Genomic DNA, 17,022 nt, shown 5'->3' with positions numbered 1-17,022 from the left:
GAAATTAGTTTATATATGCCTTAAAGAACTTTTTTCTCCTTTTTTTCTCTTTATTTGCATGCAAGAAGAATTAAAAAAAAACCTTCCTTTAAAAGCAAACAAAATGACAGCAGTATTTTTTTTAATGAACTTAGCCTAGAGCTGATAAAGTAACCTTTTAAAATTTTGTGAATATTGGAGAAATGACAGGACCACATTGCTGTTAGCTTGCTGTTAACTGTTTGTAAGATTATTGCCAATATTATGTCAGGTGTAGATTTCTCCTTGTCAGCCAAAGCTGTGATAACCATGGAAACCATTCAAATAAAGTACATAAGCAGCTAAAGTATTTTGAAAAAACAAAACATAAAAACCCCAAAACTAGTCCTGACTTCTTGGAGTTTCTATGAAGTTGTAAGTGTAGTTTTTACAATTATTGTTCATTTTATTAAAGAATAAAGTACATGGGATTAAGGCCCCTTCAAAGGTATTTCCTGCACATTAGATTATGTAAGTAACAATCAAAAGTTTTACAGCCCATTTCTCAATTGAATGTGGGCCAAAAATGTCAAATGGTAAGAGTTTAACTTTCTTTTAAAAAGTAACTTCCTAATCCAATTAGTCTTTGTGAAGAGTAGCTAGTTCCTGACACAATCCACACACAAGAAAGGTGTTTGAAAGCTGATATTCTGCTTCTCTTGTATCTATAGAAAGTTCATTGCTACATATGTATGAAATCCCTCTACGTTCAAGGTGTCTTTTTTAAAAACTTCAGTGAAAAGCACAGCCTGCAGGAACCAGCAGGCTCCACTCACTGTGGTTAAAGTCAGTGCCAGCGTGTACTTTTAGAAGAAAAGTGTTATTTCAAGATATAGGGGTAACTGTTTCATAGAACATGAGAGAAACAGTTATTGGGCAGTGATGCTTGGTTTAGGGAACAAAAAGTAGAGTTTGGACACCAGATATATAGTCCCAGCTTCTTTTAGGGAGTTCAGTTATCTCAGGGACGAGCAAATTTGGGCGGTGGAGAAGGCTGCACAACTAAGGGAGAAAGGGTTGGGCAGGGGTGTTCATAGGCTGAGTAAAAAAAATGATAGTGCAATCAAAGCCCTGCCCGTTTTTTATGTGTGACTAGGGTGAGAAATTCTGCGTTAGCTACTCAAGAGAAGGAATGCCCTCCCATCTTCCACCACTGCAGTACCCCAGGACCTTTCAGCCTTCAGCCTTTTCTTCTAGTCCCATCTATCGTATCTGAAATCCCACCAGGCAAGGGCAGCTTCCTGCCCTCAAGTCTCAGATGTTCCGTTATGCAAAGTTTGCTCATCTTGCAAACTTTGCTGCAACACAACAGCCCTGTCCAGTTGGGATACCGTTCTCCACCATTAATGGACAGGGCATCTCCCAATATAAGCTTCTCTGAAATGTGTGCAGGAGGGTGCTCTTGAGAGACATGGGGTTTGACACTGGGAGCAAAGAATAGTTTTATTTTTCTAATACAAACAGTTATTGTTGCTTTGGACATTTTTACAACAAAACCTTGAAATGAGCTTTGTTCTAATAAGGTAGAAAAGAAAGGGTCCCCCTTTTTGGGGGGAGATGGACAGTGATAGAAATTTGAATAACAAATAAATAAATAAAGGTAGCTCTCAAACCTAATGAAAACCTATGTTGACTGCAAAGTACATTAGATTTTACTTCCTTAGTCTGAACAATACTTCTTCCCCCTTAAGAGCAGCCATACATAAAATAGGGCATGCAATGAAGGAACGCATTGTGCACCCTTAAGCCTAAACTGGCATAAGTGCCATCTCCAGAGGAGATGAATCATTCCCTTCATCTCTTACGAAATGAGGTTCTCACATCCCTAATCCCAGTAACTTTCGACCCTTCCCACATGGCATGGTTCAGCCATGCCAATGAGCTGAATCAGCCCCGCTTGAAAAACCAACTCCAGTTCTCTTTTCCCAGCTCATCTGTAAGTCTTTGGAAGTCCTATGTCACAGCAGTTGATAATTCTAGCAGATTTTGCATGTGAGTTTTGTTTTGCATCCGGCAAACCACTGATCTCCAGCAGTGTGCAAAAGGTTGTTCTGAGCATCTAAGTGTGTGCCCTGCTGGTCTCATTTGAAGATCAGTAATGAATACATATGGCCTAGGGAGTGAGGACTGTTTCAGAACCGTTCCTCAGAAAGCTGGAAATATATCAGATGAGCTCTTTTAAAAATAAGTTGCATTAGAAAAAGCTCTGTTTGTGCTGCAGAAATGGTTGTGGAAACCAGTATGCAGAGACCAGCAATTTAAGGCATGCTCAGTAGAATTTGTATTTTACTAAGAAGTTGGTTGATACTTCATGTCTGGAGTTTTTCCACTTAGCATTAACTAAGGGTCATTTTCATGATATCTTTCTTCTATTGGTCCATCAAAGTCTGTAAATATTAATGTGTTGTAGCTCCTCTTCCCTTTCCTTCTTCTCCCCCTAATTTCCAAACCACATAAAAAGAAATCTTTGCAAATAAAACCACTCTTGGCTCAGGCTAATTGTGTATACAGCCTGAGTAATTGTTAGGCAATAATATTTGTGGCAAGTGTTCTTGAATATGTCAAAAGCTCACCTTCCATAATTGAAATGTTTAACTCAAACTAAATTATACACATGCATATGAACACTTTATGCACGTACAAGCATGCACACAAACATTTCTTAAACCTTCAGTGCCAGCTTTCTAAAATTCACATAAGCTGGGTCTTCTTTTGTTTCTTTTCTTTATTATTTAAGGTGCTGGTATTGACCTGTACAATTCTTTATGCTTGGCATTTGACTACCTCCGATCAAAATTGGCCGAACTCATCAGTCCAGGGTTTCTCAACCAGGGTTCCATGGAAACCTCGTGTCCCATGAGAGGTCACTGGGGGTTCCCTGGGAGATCACAATTTATTTAAAAAAATATTTCAAATTCGGGCAACTTCACATTAAAGTTGTAAGATTCATTCTTTATTTTCAGTTGAACACTGTTAATGCATATATATACAGGCCTATCCATGAAACGAATATAATAATTTTGTAACTTCTGGCCTATATTTGAGCCTGAATGTGCAGGGGTTCCCCAAGGCCTGGAAAGTATTTCAGGGGTTCCTCCAGGGTTAAAAGAAAGGCTGGACTAGATCATTTAGGGAGAAAATATTCTTAATCCCATTCTTCCAGGAGGTGGGGTGGGGGGCAAAGCTAGAAGACACTGCTTTTCCCTGGTGCTTTGAAATAGTTGGCCCACTCCTTGTTGGTCTTCAGGAAGACGTTAAAAATGGAGTTATTTTGGATGGCATTATCCTAGTTTAAGAAGGTGCCATCTTTTATTTATTTCTATTTTTTAAATATGTGGTTATTGTTGCTTTGTTTCTGGGGTTTTATGATGTTATCTATTAGTCATAGCATAGATGTTTGTTTGTTTATTTTATATATTATACATATGCTATGGAAGCCACCCAAAGTAATTAGATTATGGTGGGGTATAACCCTAATAATTAATTAATTAAATCAGCTTCAGGCCAATCCAGTTCTCAGGACCCTTGTGGGTAAGTTGGAGAAGGAATTGCTTGTTCTCATGGGAAAAAAATATAAAACAATCGGCGATATATGTAAGAACTTGTTATTTTTAACTCATGTAGATAAAACAGCTCATGTAGATAAGCATTCACCAAGCACATACTTTTTTTCTTGTGTAAACATCATTCCTTTGGAGAGATTAGGTTACCATCTTTTTGGCTGATAGAATTCCAACTAACTATATTATACTGTAATCTCAGTACATTAGCATTACTCACAGCACGCACGCACGCGTGCACACACACACACACTTGTTAGTAACACTGAAAGTGTACCCAGAAGTACCTCTTTATACCTGAGCAGACTGTCTCTAATCTAGCTTTCTCTAACCTCCATATGCCCACTGGGTTTGACTACAGTTACCAGAATTCCCAGCTAACATGGTCAGTGGTTTTGCTGCCTGGGAATTCTGGCACTTGTAGTCTGAACATACCTAGAAAACTCCAGGTTGTAGATGGTTTATTAGTTAGTTATCAGTATATGGCTAATTCATACTTCGGGGGAAGATAAAAGAGCATGTGAACATAATTTAATTGTAAAACTAGAGGTACCCATGTTAGTCATAGAAGGAAGAAAGCTGAAAGTAACAGTACATTTTTAAAAAAAAATCAGATTAACAAAATAGTAAGCTTTTCTGCTCTCTGGATATTCCAGGGAGGCAGTAAGAAAGTACACCTATATTGTAAAATGGAATATTGGAGCATAATGTTAGTTTAATTTAATTCTAGACCATATTGGATTTGTCAGATGCAGTTTATTTTTCAGCTTGCTGTGGCATTAGGATACTTTGCCCTGGTGGCAGTTGTTGTCTGAAAATATGCCCAGGCTGTGTGAGCCTGGCCCTGCTAAACTTCACAAAGGCATTAGATACTGTTGATTATCAGGAACAGGATGACTGACTATTCGATTTAGTGAGAACTATGAAAGTTGCATTTATGGTAGTTCTACAGTAGTTGCCCCTTCGTGGGGATTCTGGAATGACTACCATCTTTCATCTCAAAGTTATCTCAGCAACAAAAACTACACAACCAGTTGCCTGGGATCTAGCAAAAACATTGCACCACAGAAACACATGGGATGCAAAGCCACATGAGTTTATTTTGTTAATGATGTATTTTTGATGGTTCCTTCAGGGCACCTTTCTGTGTTCTCACAACATGTGAAAATTAACCTTTGGGATTCAAGAGTCCATCTCTGTGCCAAACAGAAGGTTCAAATTGTCTATATGGAGTACCATCAATTCTGCCATCACAAGTCTGTTTTTGTGTTTTAACTATGGTTCCGTTTCATCTCTGTGGCACTGTTCTTAGCTCCTTTGGCCATTACGATTGACCGAAAGGGGGGGATACAAATTTAATGAACATAACAATGCCTTTGCCATTGGTCTTCATTTTTTTTCCCATCATCACTTCTAATTGCAACAGAACCAATATAAGACTAAAGTAAATTACTATTTTTTGTTTATATTACTTTATATAGTATATATTTTACATGGAATGTGGGAAAGTGGGTAAATAATAAAGGAAACAAAATAAACACCTACAGCTTCCATCATTTGTGAATTCTGTCATCAGCAGCCTAAAACTAATACCTAATGTAATTCCGATTGTTGAGCATACCCAAAAGAAGCTAAGATGGCCTGGATCTCCAAAATGACCCAGGTCCCATCCACATATTCCTTGTGGTTCAGCACTCTTACTAACTTTCCTATCTACTTAACTACCTACCTTCTATAAGAGATGGATGAACCCTGATGAATGTGGGGGATTCATGAGGAATTTAGTCCTAAGAAAGAGATTGAGTCCTAGGCAAACAGACTTCATTACTGGAATGCAAAGTTAGCTGGAACAGCATGGAATAGATAAGCAAATGGTTACTAAACTTACGCAGGAGCAAGGGTGCAGTTTGGGTGTGGTGCAACTGCACACTGTGCTACAAAACAGCTGCTACAGATAATGGGACAAACCATATAGTAGGTTGCTATGGAAATGCCACTATTATACACAGGTGTAAAGGTAAACTTTTAGGGGATTTTCCACTTAGAAATGTGTAAATGACCAAATGTGGATTAGCCACTGCAAATTCCTTGGGTGAAATTAGCTATATAGGCTTGCTTGTATGTGTACAGGTAGTCCTCATTTAATTGGGTCACTAACTGGGACTGGAAACTCCATCATTGAGCGACACAGTCATAAGTTGAAAAACCATGTGACCATGCCGCTTAGCAAAGGCAGTTCCAGAAATCCTGCTTGCCGTCAATAAGTGAGGACCACACAGGTTGTTAAGCAAGGACCTCACATGACCATGACTTCTGACTTCCTGCCAACTTCCCCATTGACTTTGTAGGAAGCCGGCAGGGAAGGTCACAAATCACAATCACATGACCATGGGGAGACTGCGACAGCCGTAAGTGTGAGGACTGGTTGTAACTACCACTTGTTCAGCACCATTGCAAGTTCAAACAGTCGCTGAATGAGTCATTAAATGAGGACCACCTGTATTTGGGGTCCTTCACCTGGGAATGTTACTTAATGTGTCCTTGAGTGTTTGATCAAGACTCTGTAGACTCTTAATAAAATTTTGGAGACTTTTACAGTAATCCATGTCCTGACTGAGTAGAGAAACAGCCAAACCTCACCATCCAGATGGCAGAGAAAGGAGAAGGGCACTGGGGTTTTTTATCCAGCTAAATAAAGATTATTTTAATGAAAGCACAAATGGCAATCTAACATGCTACAGAACAAACGATTGGCCTCAAGCATAATCTGTATTTCCATCAAGGCCTCTGTGGCCCACATAGACCACCAAGGAATTCTTTAAAAAAATGCTGATGGTGTGTGTGTGTGTGTGTGTGTGTATGCCAGTGCTTTGTCTGCTTTCTGCTAAATAGGTGCTTTGTGAATGACCCCACTTGCCATGGCAACTGTTCTGTGAAGGTGCTATGACATGCTCTCAAAATTCAGAATGGACCCCTTGATCCCAAAGGGCTGGGGACATCAGGCTTAAGGCCTTCCTGCCTCATTGCCATAACATTGGTTTGGGCTTCTTTCATCAATTCCAAGTGTGGTTTGTGTAGAAGGTGTTCCCAGGGAAATGTTTTCTTTGATGGTAAATGAAAATACAACCTCCCCAAATCACTGACAGAAGCTTTGGGTTATAGGAAGGGAAAGCATAAACATACTGCATGTTAGAGTTATGTGGATTACATTGTAATTGCATACATAACTTGCTGGCTAATCATTAAAAACTGTTTTCAGTTTTCCTCTTACCGGTTTTGTCTGCATACAGCCTTGAAAGGGTATGATTGTGTGAGTAACTTAGCAGAATAATTGAGTGTTTATATAACCATGAAAAGTGGTTACTCTAGCATCTCTTTTCTGCTCTCCCCTTTCCCTTATTGTTCATTTATTTTTAATGCATTAAATGATGTTAAATAACTTCTTTGTGGTATTTATTTTAACAAGCTTTCTCAGGTCACGGAGTGATCGATAAATTTGGTCAAACAGAAGAAATGCATAGCAGTAGTTAAAGAACCTGAATGGTTTTCCTCCTTGTAGTTATCACATTTCTCTTCCCTGTGAAAAATTCAGATGGCATAATACAAACAAGGCTCAATTGTCTTCTCCACAAATATATTCCTCCTTCAGTTATTTCTTGTGGACACGTCAAATCCTCTGGGCATGGGAAATTCCCTTGTGTGGCAAATCGCGGCATTCAACACTCCCAATCCTGCAGAGCAGAAAGGCTGCCAGGGTTCTTTTGTTATACATTTTAAAGGAAGATCCTAAGGGTGTGCAAAGCTTTGATTTGCAACTTCAGTTTGAAGGCATTTACACCAAATCTCCAAGTCTGATCAATGTTCTGAAACAGATCAATGATTTGGATCAGATTGCTGAGACAAATTGGATGACTTTCAGCCTCATTGGACTATTTGAAAAGATCAGGAAAATCAAATGGATGCAGTCTGATCCAAGCTGAATCTCAGTGTAGAATCTACTCAATCTTCTGAACTGATTTGAATTCTCAGATCTGATGATGGGCCGTCCACACTGAATCAGTGATTCAAATTGGACTGGGCAAACATCCTTTGTCGTTACCTGCCTCCACAGTGGTTTTCCACTATTTCTAAATCCAGGCTTAAGGGCTGTACTTCTAGGGAAGGACAAGGCCTCATCTGGGGTTTTCCTCCCATCTCCTAAAGAAGCAGAAAAGTATATCTGTGTTGCAATCTGTCACAAAGGTAAGAACCCAGGCTGGGCAAAAAGTATAAATCAATTCCAATTTCAACTTTAATATGTTTATTAAAGCAGCCAGCAAAAAGGAATCTGAAATGGTCAGTCTCTGTTCAAGATGGAAGAAACATACATTTTCTCACTAAAAGTTATTGGACTTTGCTACCCAAATTCATCTTGGGCCAATTCCCTAGAACTCCCTAGAAAGGTCTGTCCTTTACCCTTCACAAAGCAAGTTCATTTAACAGGGTTTTTTAAATGTTCTAGAATGGTTTAAGATGGGACATTTAAACTCATGAATCAATAACTTGGATGACCTGATCAGTTGTTTTCTAAGTGATTCTTGCAAAATCTTATTTAGAAGAAACAGGGATTAAGCTTAATAATCAAGCAAAGACCTTCTAAAGGATAAATCCACACATTACATTAAGCCCTTCTTTGTTTTAATCATAATGTTTGACTAAGTTACAGTTGGCTGAGTTCACATAGAAATCATAATGGCTAGGCATAAGGCAGAATCAATCTTATGGCTTAATGCAACATGAAAACCAAGTTTGTTAACTTGGTTTGGAACCCCAGTGTTGATAAATCCTCTGGCACTGTCAAGAAATGTTAATCCGATTTTGTTTTCCTTTTAGGTGGTTCTTTGGATCAAGAAGAATGTAAAGATAAACAATATGCTCTGTTTTTCCTTTCTAGAATTCTGTCAAGTGCTGGCAAAGAGCTGAAAGATAACTTTCTGAAGGCATTGGCAGAGAGGGAAGAAGCCAACCGTAATGGGAAAATGTCTGTGAGTAAATTTGAAAAAAAAAAGTTTTATAAACAGTGTAAGATTATGATAAAAATCTACCATCCAGACCCTGGAACTATGAATTGTCTATATGAGAATGTTAAATCAGACAAATTTTCTCAATTTCCTATAGAAGAAAGTCCTGGGGCAGGTTTAGAAAGAGTGACTGCGAGTTGGGGGGAGGCATATAAATTTATTAATTTGTTGTTGTTGTTGTTTTTGTTGTTATGGCACAAGTTGAATACAGATTGTGTAAGAGCATGGAGGGATTGTATAGTGCAGAGTCTCCCTTCCCAATAGATTAAAGTCTGCAGGTCTTTCAAGCCAGCTGGCGGTGTTGTCCATGGGTACCAAAATATTAAAATGAAAAATAAAACCTTGCAAGGCTTCATGTGAAAAACAGAGATCTTACAAGACCTGCTACTTCACAAGATTTCAACATTTTTTAAACATTAGAAATTAGTGGGGAACCATTCAAGAGCATCATAGGCAGGGTGGAGTTCACAGATATCCACAGACATTCATAGTTCATTAAAATATAAACATTCAGTCATATTTGTATGAGAGGATCTCTCTTAGTTGCATAAGGTTTGGTGAATGAGGGATATTAGTTTTTCTTGGTAAAATTATATTGTGGAAGACTTTATCAGAAGTTCTGACAATGACCTTTGTAGAGGACTGCAAGTATGGGAAAATGAGGCAAATTTTAATATATTCCAACTCAGATATTCATCAACCCTACATAGATAAGTGGACAGTTGTGTGCAATGGTTTAGTCTCACTTTCTAATGCGTTGTTTTACCGCTACTAATATTTGAACCATGATTATGCTTGAATACGGTGGTTCTGTATGGTTTCTTCTACAATAGTAACCCTGCTTTCAAGGTTACTTGGACTGGCACCTACAAGGGCAACTTTCAGAAGAGCCCTTGGTGATCAAATTACTGTGGTCATAGCAGGTGACCTTTAGACCAATTGCTGAGACAAAAAGAAAACACTGTCTAAATGTCAGTAAAAGTACTCAAAAGGTCACATACAAAGAGGTTATAAGGACAGAAAAACCCTGAGGCTGAATTAGACCAAGAGCCCATCTAGTCTAGCATTCTGTGTCAGACGGTGGTCAACCAGCATGGACAGAAGGCATTACCTTCTTCCATTATTGTTTCCCTCTATGTGATTTTCATAGTTTTCTTCCTGTGATTCAGGAGGCAGCAAAATGCCATCAAGACTAGTCAACAGTGATACTCCAAAAATTCATGGAGGCAACATGGTGTAGGATTAAAGTGCTATATTGGGACTGGAGAGACTCAGGTTCAAAGTCCATCCTCAGATATGGAAACTCACTGGGCTACTTGGCCAGTCTTCCTCTTACAACAAGGTTGCTATTGTAGGGATAAAATGAAGAGAGATCCCAATATAACTGACGTTAGCACTTGGAGGAAAGGTAGAATATAAACCTAACAAATAATATGTCCATTCCCTTTTTAAAATCACTTCAATTGGTCTTCATCATCCCATTGGTGGTGGCTAATTTCATTTTTACTGTGTAATAAAAATCAGGAACTGGGCAATCCAGAGGTGGCAGTCAACACTGATATTGAAGTTGCTTCTGGCACACCATCCCCAGTGGGCCCCAGGTTTGTTCTTTCCTGAAAGTCTGCAGGGCATTGAATGACTTACATTGTATGTATGTATGTACAGTATGTATGTATGTATTTATTTTCTATCCTGCCTTTATTATTTTTATAAACAACTCAAGGTGGCAAACATACCTAATACTCCCCCCTCCTCCCATTTTCCCGACAATCACAACCCTGTGAGGTGAGTTGGGCTGAAGGAGAGTGATGACTTCCATTCGGGATGGCAGAGAGAGTCAGAATGATCACAGTTCCCCCCTTGTGTGTAGAGAGGTAGAAGGAACTTCAGAGCCCTAATCCAGTTGTCTATTCTGAGAGCCCCATCAAGCTTTTATTAATGACCAGCATCTTGGCTGGGTTCTATCTTGGCATACCAGTGGTCAACATCTCCCTAAAAAAATACAATGATACCACACTGTGATTATTTCATATTTATTTCATAATTGCTGGATATGTGCCATTCATGACATTTGAAAGTGAGCTTTATTGTGGAATAAATGGTTGTTGGAGTTAGGACAGGTCTCTTCTTTATTACAGTTTAGGAATATAATAAAGCGCATTACAGTTTATAGAGTTTATTTATGCTGCTGGTTATATGGTGTGTCTATTTGTGCATATGTGCATAATCATCCTCTATTTACCCATCTGTCTGTCTGTCCATCCATGCATCCATCTATTTTCTAAATGTATATAAATATATCGGTCAAGCCACCCAGAGCCATTTGGTATTGGCAACATTTGAATTAGTATATTAAATAAAATACATCTGCATGGGAATACATGAACACACTTACATGTAGAAATTGTATGTGCAACTTCAGAAATGGGCAGGAGGTAGCTTGGGATCTACTAAAATAACACTGTGTGTTTGTGATAAATAGGAGATGTTTCCAACTCCCATTGATGTAATCCCTGTTGTTGTTTATTCGTTTAGTCGCTTCCGACTCTTCGTGACTTCATGGACCAGCCCACGCCAGAGCTTCCTGTCGGTCGTCAACATCCCCAGCTCCCCCAGGGACGAGTCCGTCACCTCTAGAATATCATCCATCCACCTTGCCCTTGGTCGGGCCCTCTTCCTTTTGCCTTCCACTCTCCCTAGCATCAGCATCTTCTCCAGGGTGTCCTGTCTTCTCATTATGTGGCCAAAGTATTTCAGTTTTGCCTTTAATATCATTCCCTCAAGTGAGCAGTCTGGCTTGATTTCCTGGAGGATGGACTGGTTTGATCTTCTTGCAGTCCAAGGCACTCTCAGAATTTTCCTCCAACACCACAGTTCAAAAGCATCAATCTTCCTTCTCTCAGCCTTCCTTATGGTCCAGCTCTCGCAGCCATATGTTACTACGGGGAACACCATTGCTTTAACGATGTGGACCTTTGTTGTCAGTGTGATGTCTCTGCTCTTAACTATTTTATCGAGATTTGTCATTGCTCTTCTCCCAAGGATTAAGCGTCTTCTGATTTCCTGACTGCAGTCAGCATCTGCAGTAATCTTTGCACCTAGGAATACAAAGTCTTTCACTGCTTCTACATTTTCTCCCTCTATTTGCCAGTTATCAATGAAGCTGGTTGCCATAATCTTGGTTTTTTTGAGGTTTAGCTGCAAACCAGCTTTTGCACTTTCTTCTTTCACCTTCATCATAAGGCTCCTCAGTTCCTCTTCGCTTTCAGCCATCAAAGTGGTATCATCTGCATATCTGAGATTGTTAATGTTTCTTCCAGAGATTTTAACTCCAGCCTTGGATTCCTCAAGGCCAGCTTGTCGCATGATGTGTTCTGCATACAAGTTGAATAGGTAGGGTGAGAGTATACAGGCCTGCCGTACTCCTTTCCCAATCTTAAACCAGTCCGTTGTTCCGTGGTCTGTTCTTACTGTTGCTACTTGGTCGTTATACAGATTCTTCAGGAGGCAGACAAGATGACTTGGTATCCCCATACCACTAAGAACTTGCCACAATTTGTTATGGTCCACACAGTCAAAGGCTTTAGAATAGTCAATAAAACAGAAATAGATGTTTTTCTGAAACTCCCTGGCTTTTTCCATTATCCAGCGGATATTGGCAATTTGGTCCCGAGTTCCTCTGCCTTTTCTAAACCCAGCTTGTACATCTGGCAATTCTCGCTCCATGAACTGCTGAAGTCTACCTTGCAGGACCTTGAGCATTACCTTACTGGCATGTGAAATGAGTGCCACTGTTCGATAGTTTGAACATTCTTTAGTGTTTCCCTTTTTTGGTATGGGGATATAAGTTGATTTTTTCCAATCTGATGGCCATTCTTGTGTTTTCCAAATTTGCTGGCATATAGCATGCATTACCTTGACAGCATCATCTTGCAAGATTTTGAACAGTTCAGCTGGGATGCCATCGTCTCCTGCTGCCTTGTTATTAGCAATGCTTCTTAAGGCCCACTCAACCTCACTCTTCAGGATGTCTGGCTCTAGCTCATTGACCACACCGTCAAAGCTATCCCCGATATTGTTATCCTTCCTATACAGGTCTTCTGTATATTCTTGCCACCTTTTCTTGATCTCTTCTTCTTCTGTTAGGTCCTTGCCATTTTTGTTTTTGATCATACCCATTTTTGCCTGGAATTTACCTCCAATATTTCTAATTTTCTGGAAGAGGTCTCTTGTCCTTCCTATTCTATTGTCTTCTTCCACTTCCGCACACTGCTTGTTTAAAAATAATTCCTTATCTCTTCTGGCTAACCTCTGAAATTTTGCATTTAATTGGGCATATCTCCCCCTATCACTGTTGCCTTTTGCTTTCCTTCTTTCTTGGGCTACTTCTAGTGTCTCAGCAGACAGCCATTTTGCCTTCTTGGTTTTCTCTTTCTTTGGGATGTATTTTGTTGCCGCCTCCTGAACCATGCTGCCAACTTCTGTCCAGAGTTCTTCCGGGACCCTATCTACTAAGTCCAGTCCCTTAAATCTATTCTTCACCTCCACTGCATATTCCTTAGGAATATTAGTGAGCTCATATCTAGCTGATCTGTGGGTCTTCCCTAATCTCTTTAGTCTGATCCTAAATTGTGCAAGAAGAAGTTCGTGATCTGAACTACAGTCAGCTCCAGGCCTTGTTTTTACTGACTGTACAGATGTCCGCCACCTTTGGCTGCAAAGGATGTAGTCAATCTGATTTCGGTGTTGTCCATCTGGTGAAGTCCATGTATAAAGCCGTCTCTTAGGTTGTTGGAAGAGAGTGTTTGTTATGCAGAGTGAATTGTCTTGGCAAAATTCTATCAGCCTATGTCCTGCTTCGTTTTGTTCTCCCAGGCCATACTTACCTGTAATTCGAGGTGTCATTTGACTGCCCACCTTAGCATTCCAGTCTCCTGTGATGAAAATAACATCTCTTTTAGGCGTGTTGTCCAGTAGGTGCTGCAGATCCTCATAGAACTGCTCTACTTCAGCTTCTTCAGCATTTGTGGTTGGGGCGTATATTTGGATCACTGTGATGTTAGATGGCTTGCCCTGAATTCGAATTGAGATCATTCTGTCGTTTTTTGGGTTGTATCCAAGCACTGCTTTAGCCACTTTACTATTAATTATGAAGGCTACTCCATTTCTTCTGTGGCCCTCTTGTCCACAGTAGTAGATCTGGTGGTCATCTGATGTGAAGTGGCCCATTCCAGTCCATTTCAGTTCACTGATGCCCAAAATGTCTATCTTTAATCTTGACATCTCACCAATAACCACATCCAATTTGCCCTGGCTCATAGATCTTACATTCCAGGTTCCAATGGTGTGTTGATCCTTAGAACATCGGATTCGCCGTTCACCACCAGCACCGTCGGCCGCTAGCCGTCCTTTCGGCTTTGAGCTAGCTGCGTCATCACGTCTGGGGCTAGTTGAGCTCATCCTCTGTTCCTCCCCAGTAGCATTTTGACCATCTTCCGACCTGGGGGTCTCATCTTCCGATGGTATACCGACATATCTCTGGTTGTACTGATCCATTTAGTTGTCACGGCAAGAATACTGGGGTGGGTTGCATTACCTTCCCCAGGGATCGCATTTAGTCTGACCTCTCTGTCATGACCTTCCCATCTTGGGTGGCCCTTCACGGTTTAGCTCATGGCATCATTGAGGTGCTCAAGCTCCAGCACCACGACAAGGTAACGATCCTTTGCTGAAGGATGTAATCCCTAGCAACATCATAATATATTTTTGCTACCTAAATTTAGCTGTTGGACGGAAGAAAGTAGGCATCACCAGGAGTGCAGCTTCATGAGAAAAGACTGTATGTGTGGTTCTGTTCTTGAGCTGAAAACCAATCTCTGGATTTACAGAATCTGCTTAGAGATTTTGCTTATTCATACTGAATGTATTACTTCTACTCATGGCTATGATTGTGTACATCATTGGGCCTAATTAAAATCAAAACCGAAATAGATCAGTCAAATTTGAAGTCTGCCCATCTGTCCTTAAATAATTCATGAAGAGTTCTTTCACCTGGTGAGTTGCTATGGCTTGCAAATCTTCTATATGTAGTTTCAAATAATATGCAAGCTGATTTTCAGTCTTTTTTTTTTCTTCAGAACAAACCTGGGACACACTTTCATGTACTGATACAACTTCAGGGCTATTTTCCTTTAATGGAATTGTTCAAATGGAGCTGAATAGATTACAACATGGATTATTAGTAACATATAAGAATAAACAATATGAGTTTATTGCTTTATCTTCCATGTGTTGCCATAAATTCAGCAATCTTGTAGTCTACAAATCCTCTGAAAAACCAAGCTAATCAGATGTTTCAGGTGTATAAAATAGCGTATTTCCATAAGTTGATATGAGATATTTTATAATTAGTCTCAGTATGATTAATTTTAATTAGGCAGTAGAACAAGGAGCCTCCAGCGGAGGGAATGATGGAATTTAGGATGAAACTGAATTGAGGGAATGCTGAAGGAGTATTTTAGAGATTTGCATCGTAATGATTATAATAGTAGAACTGAAACTAATGTATTAAAGAAAAAATGATGAAAGGAAAGTTATACATGCCATGACAATTGTGAAAAATAATAAGGCTGCAGATGTAGATGGTGTAACTGGAGAAATGGTAAAATAAGGATGCAGTTTGCTTCTGGAGTGTCTGGGCAACTTGTTTAATGTATGTATGAAAACAACATCTTGCCTGGTGATTGAAAGAATCCTTTCATTGTTCCCTTGTTCAAAAGGAAAGGTAGCAAGCTAAGTGCAAAAACTGCAAGGTTATTCATTTGGTAAGAGGGCCTGGAATTCTGCCTGGAATTTGGCAGAATTTTGATTGTAAGAATATGAGATGGGTCATTGAGCAAAATTTGGGAAGTGTAGGATGGCTGGGTAGGAAGTATGCAGGCAATAGGCTGGAATTATGGAACTTTTGTACAAATGTGGAGTTGAAGGTTGAGTGCTGAATGGATAAAAGCAATATATATGATGGAAGAAAAGCATATGTGAAAATAGATAGAATGCTTAGTGAATGGTTCAAGAGAGAACACAGTAATGCAAGAAGGTGTGATGTCTACTTATTTTTTTTCATGTCTTATGGATAAATATATAAAGAATGCATGCAATAAAGTTAGAGGTGGCTTTGTTGGGTGTGTGCAGATTACATGTTCTTTGTATGCTGATGAAGCCATGTTGTTGGCTGAAAACCCAAATGATTTGCAGCAAATGGTATAATATTCAATGAGACAAAATATAGAACTGAAAAGGTCTCAAAAACCTAGAGAGTTATGTTTGACAGAGAAAAATAGAATGATTGATTATAGATTCTACATCAACAGCAAAAAAATGAATTTGTGCACTTTGGTAGAATGTTAACTAAACATGGGAAAATGGATAGAAAAGGGTTAAGACTTGTGAATGTTGGTAGAAAGGTGGTGAATAATGTGAATTAATATTTGTTGAAAGAAGAGAAAATAGTTTCTGTAAGTTTCTGCCCACTTTCTTATCTGGAAGTTGCAGTTGTATATGTCAGGAGAAACACAAAAGGGAGTTCAGTGCAATGGAAACAGGGTACTCTTGACTTGTGTGTCATAAAACAAAGGATAAAAAGTACTGTACATGGGTGCTGAATGAATGTGGATTGAATGCCAAAGTGAATGACCAGGATGAAAGAAATATATTGAGGTGGCTTGACCATATCAAGTGAATAAATGAGGATCAAATTGGAAAACAAATATACAAAGGTGGAGTGGATAGACCTGGAGGAATGGGAAGCCTGAGAAGATTGTGTTTGGATGGGTTTGGTGAGATCCTCAAAAAGACAGATGTCAGAAATCTAAAGAGCAAAAAGTAATATATGAAGACAACATAAGATACAGACATGGTGGTGGAAGGAACGATAATTTGCATGGATAGAAAGATATGGAGAGGTGTAGTGAGTAGTGCTGGCATACATGAGTTTTATCTATTTTTCTTTTATAGGTTCTTACCTCAGGCCTTTAAATTCTTTGGATTACTATTTCCTACTTCTTCTTCTTCTTTTTTGCATTTTGCATAACATTACTTATCCTGAAAAAGAATAAAGTGATGGGTAGAGATGGATGGATGGATGTAATTAGTCTTTTCAATATCAAGAGTTAATAGGGTGCCAGTGGAATCTTTGGTTGACATAACAGATAGCTTTTCATTTGTTAGTTTGACTAATTAATGAATTTGTATGACAGTGAGATCAAAGGGAGAAAATTACCAACAATATTGCTTGAATGATTAGGAAACAATCTAAATGAAACCTGCTCTATGCTTAACTAGAGCTATAATTAAAAGATTAGTCTGAACTTGAGTAGGTAGAGAGA

General features: G+C 39.2%; 1 protein-coding gene across 1 annotated transcript in view; it reads left to right on the top strand.

Moving 5' to 3' along the window:
- Nucleotides 1-17,022, top strand: part of CFAP299 (cilia and flagella associated protein 299) — a 291,049-nt gene that overhangs the window by 71,315 nt on the left and 202,712 nt on the right. Inside the window, exon 3 of the mRNA XM_063310423.1 lies at nucleotides 8,512-8,602. Coding sequence (XP_063166493.1) covers nucleotides 8,512-8,602 — 91 coding nt within the window. The remainder of the gene's footprint in view (nucleotides 1-8,511; nucleotides 8,603-17,022) is intronic.

The sequence above is a fragment of the Candoia aspera genome, chromosome 8, assembly GCF_035149785.1.
Source record: "Candoia aspera isolate rCanAsp1 chromosome 8, rCanAsp1.hap2, whole genome shotgun sequence".
In the NCBI taxonomy this organism is placed as follows: Eukaryota; Metazoa; Chordata; class Lepidosauria; order Squamata; family Boidae; genus Candoia; species Candoia aspera.
Note: the sequence above shows the minus strand (reverse complement) of the source record. Positions and strands in the feature narration are given on the sequence as shown.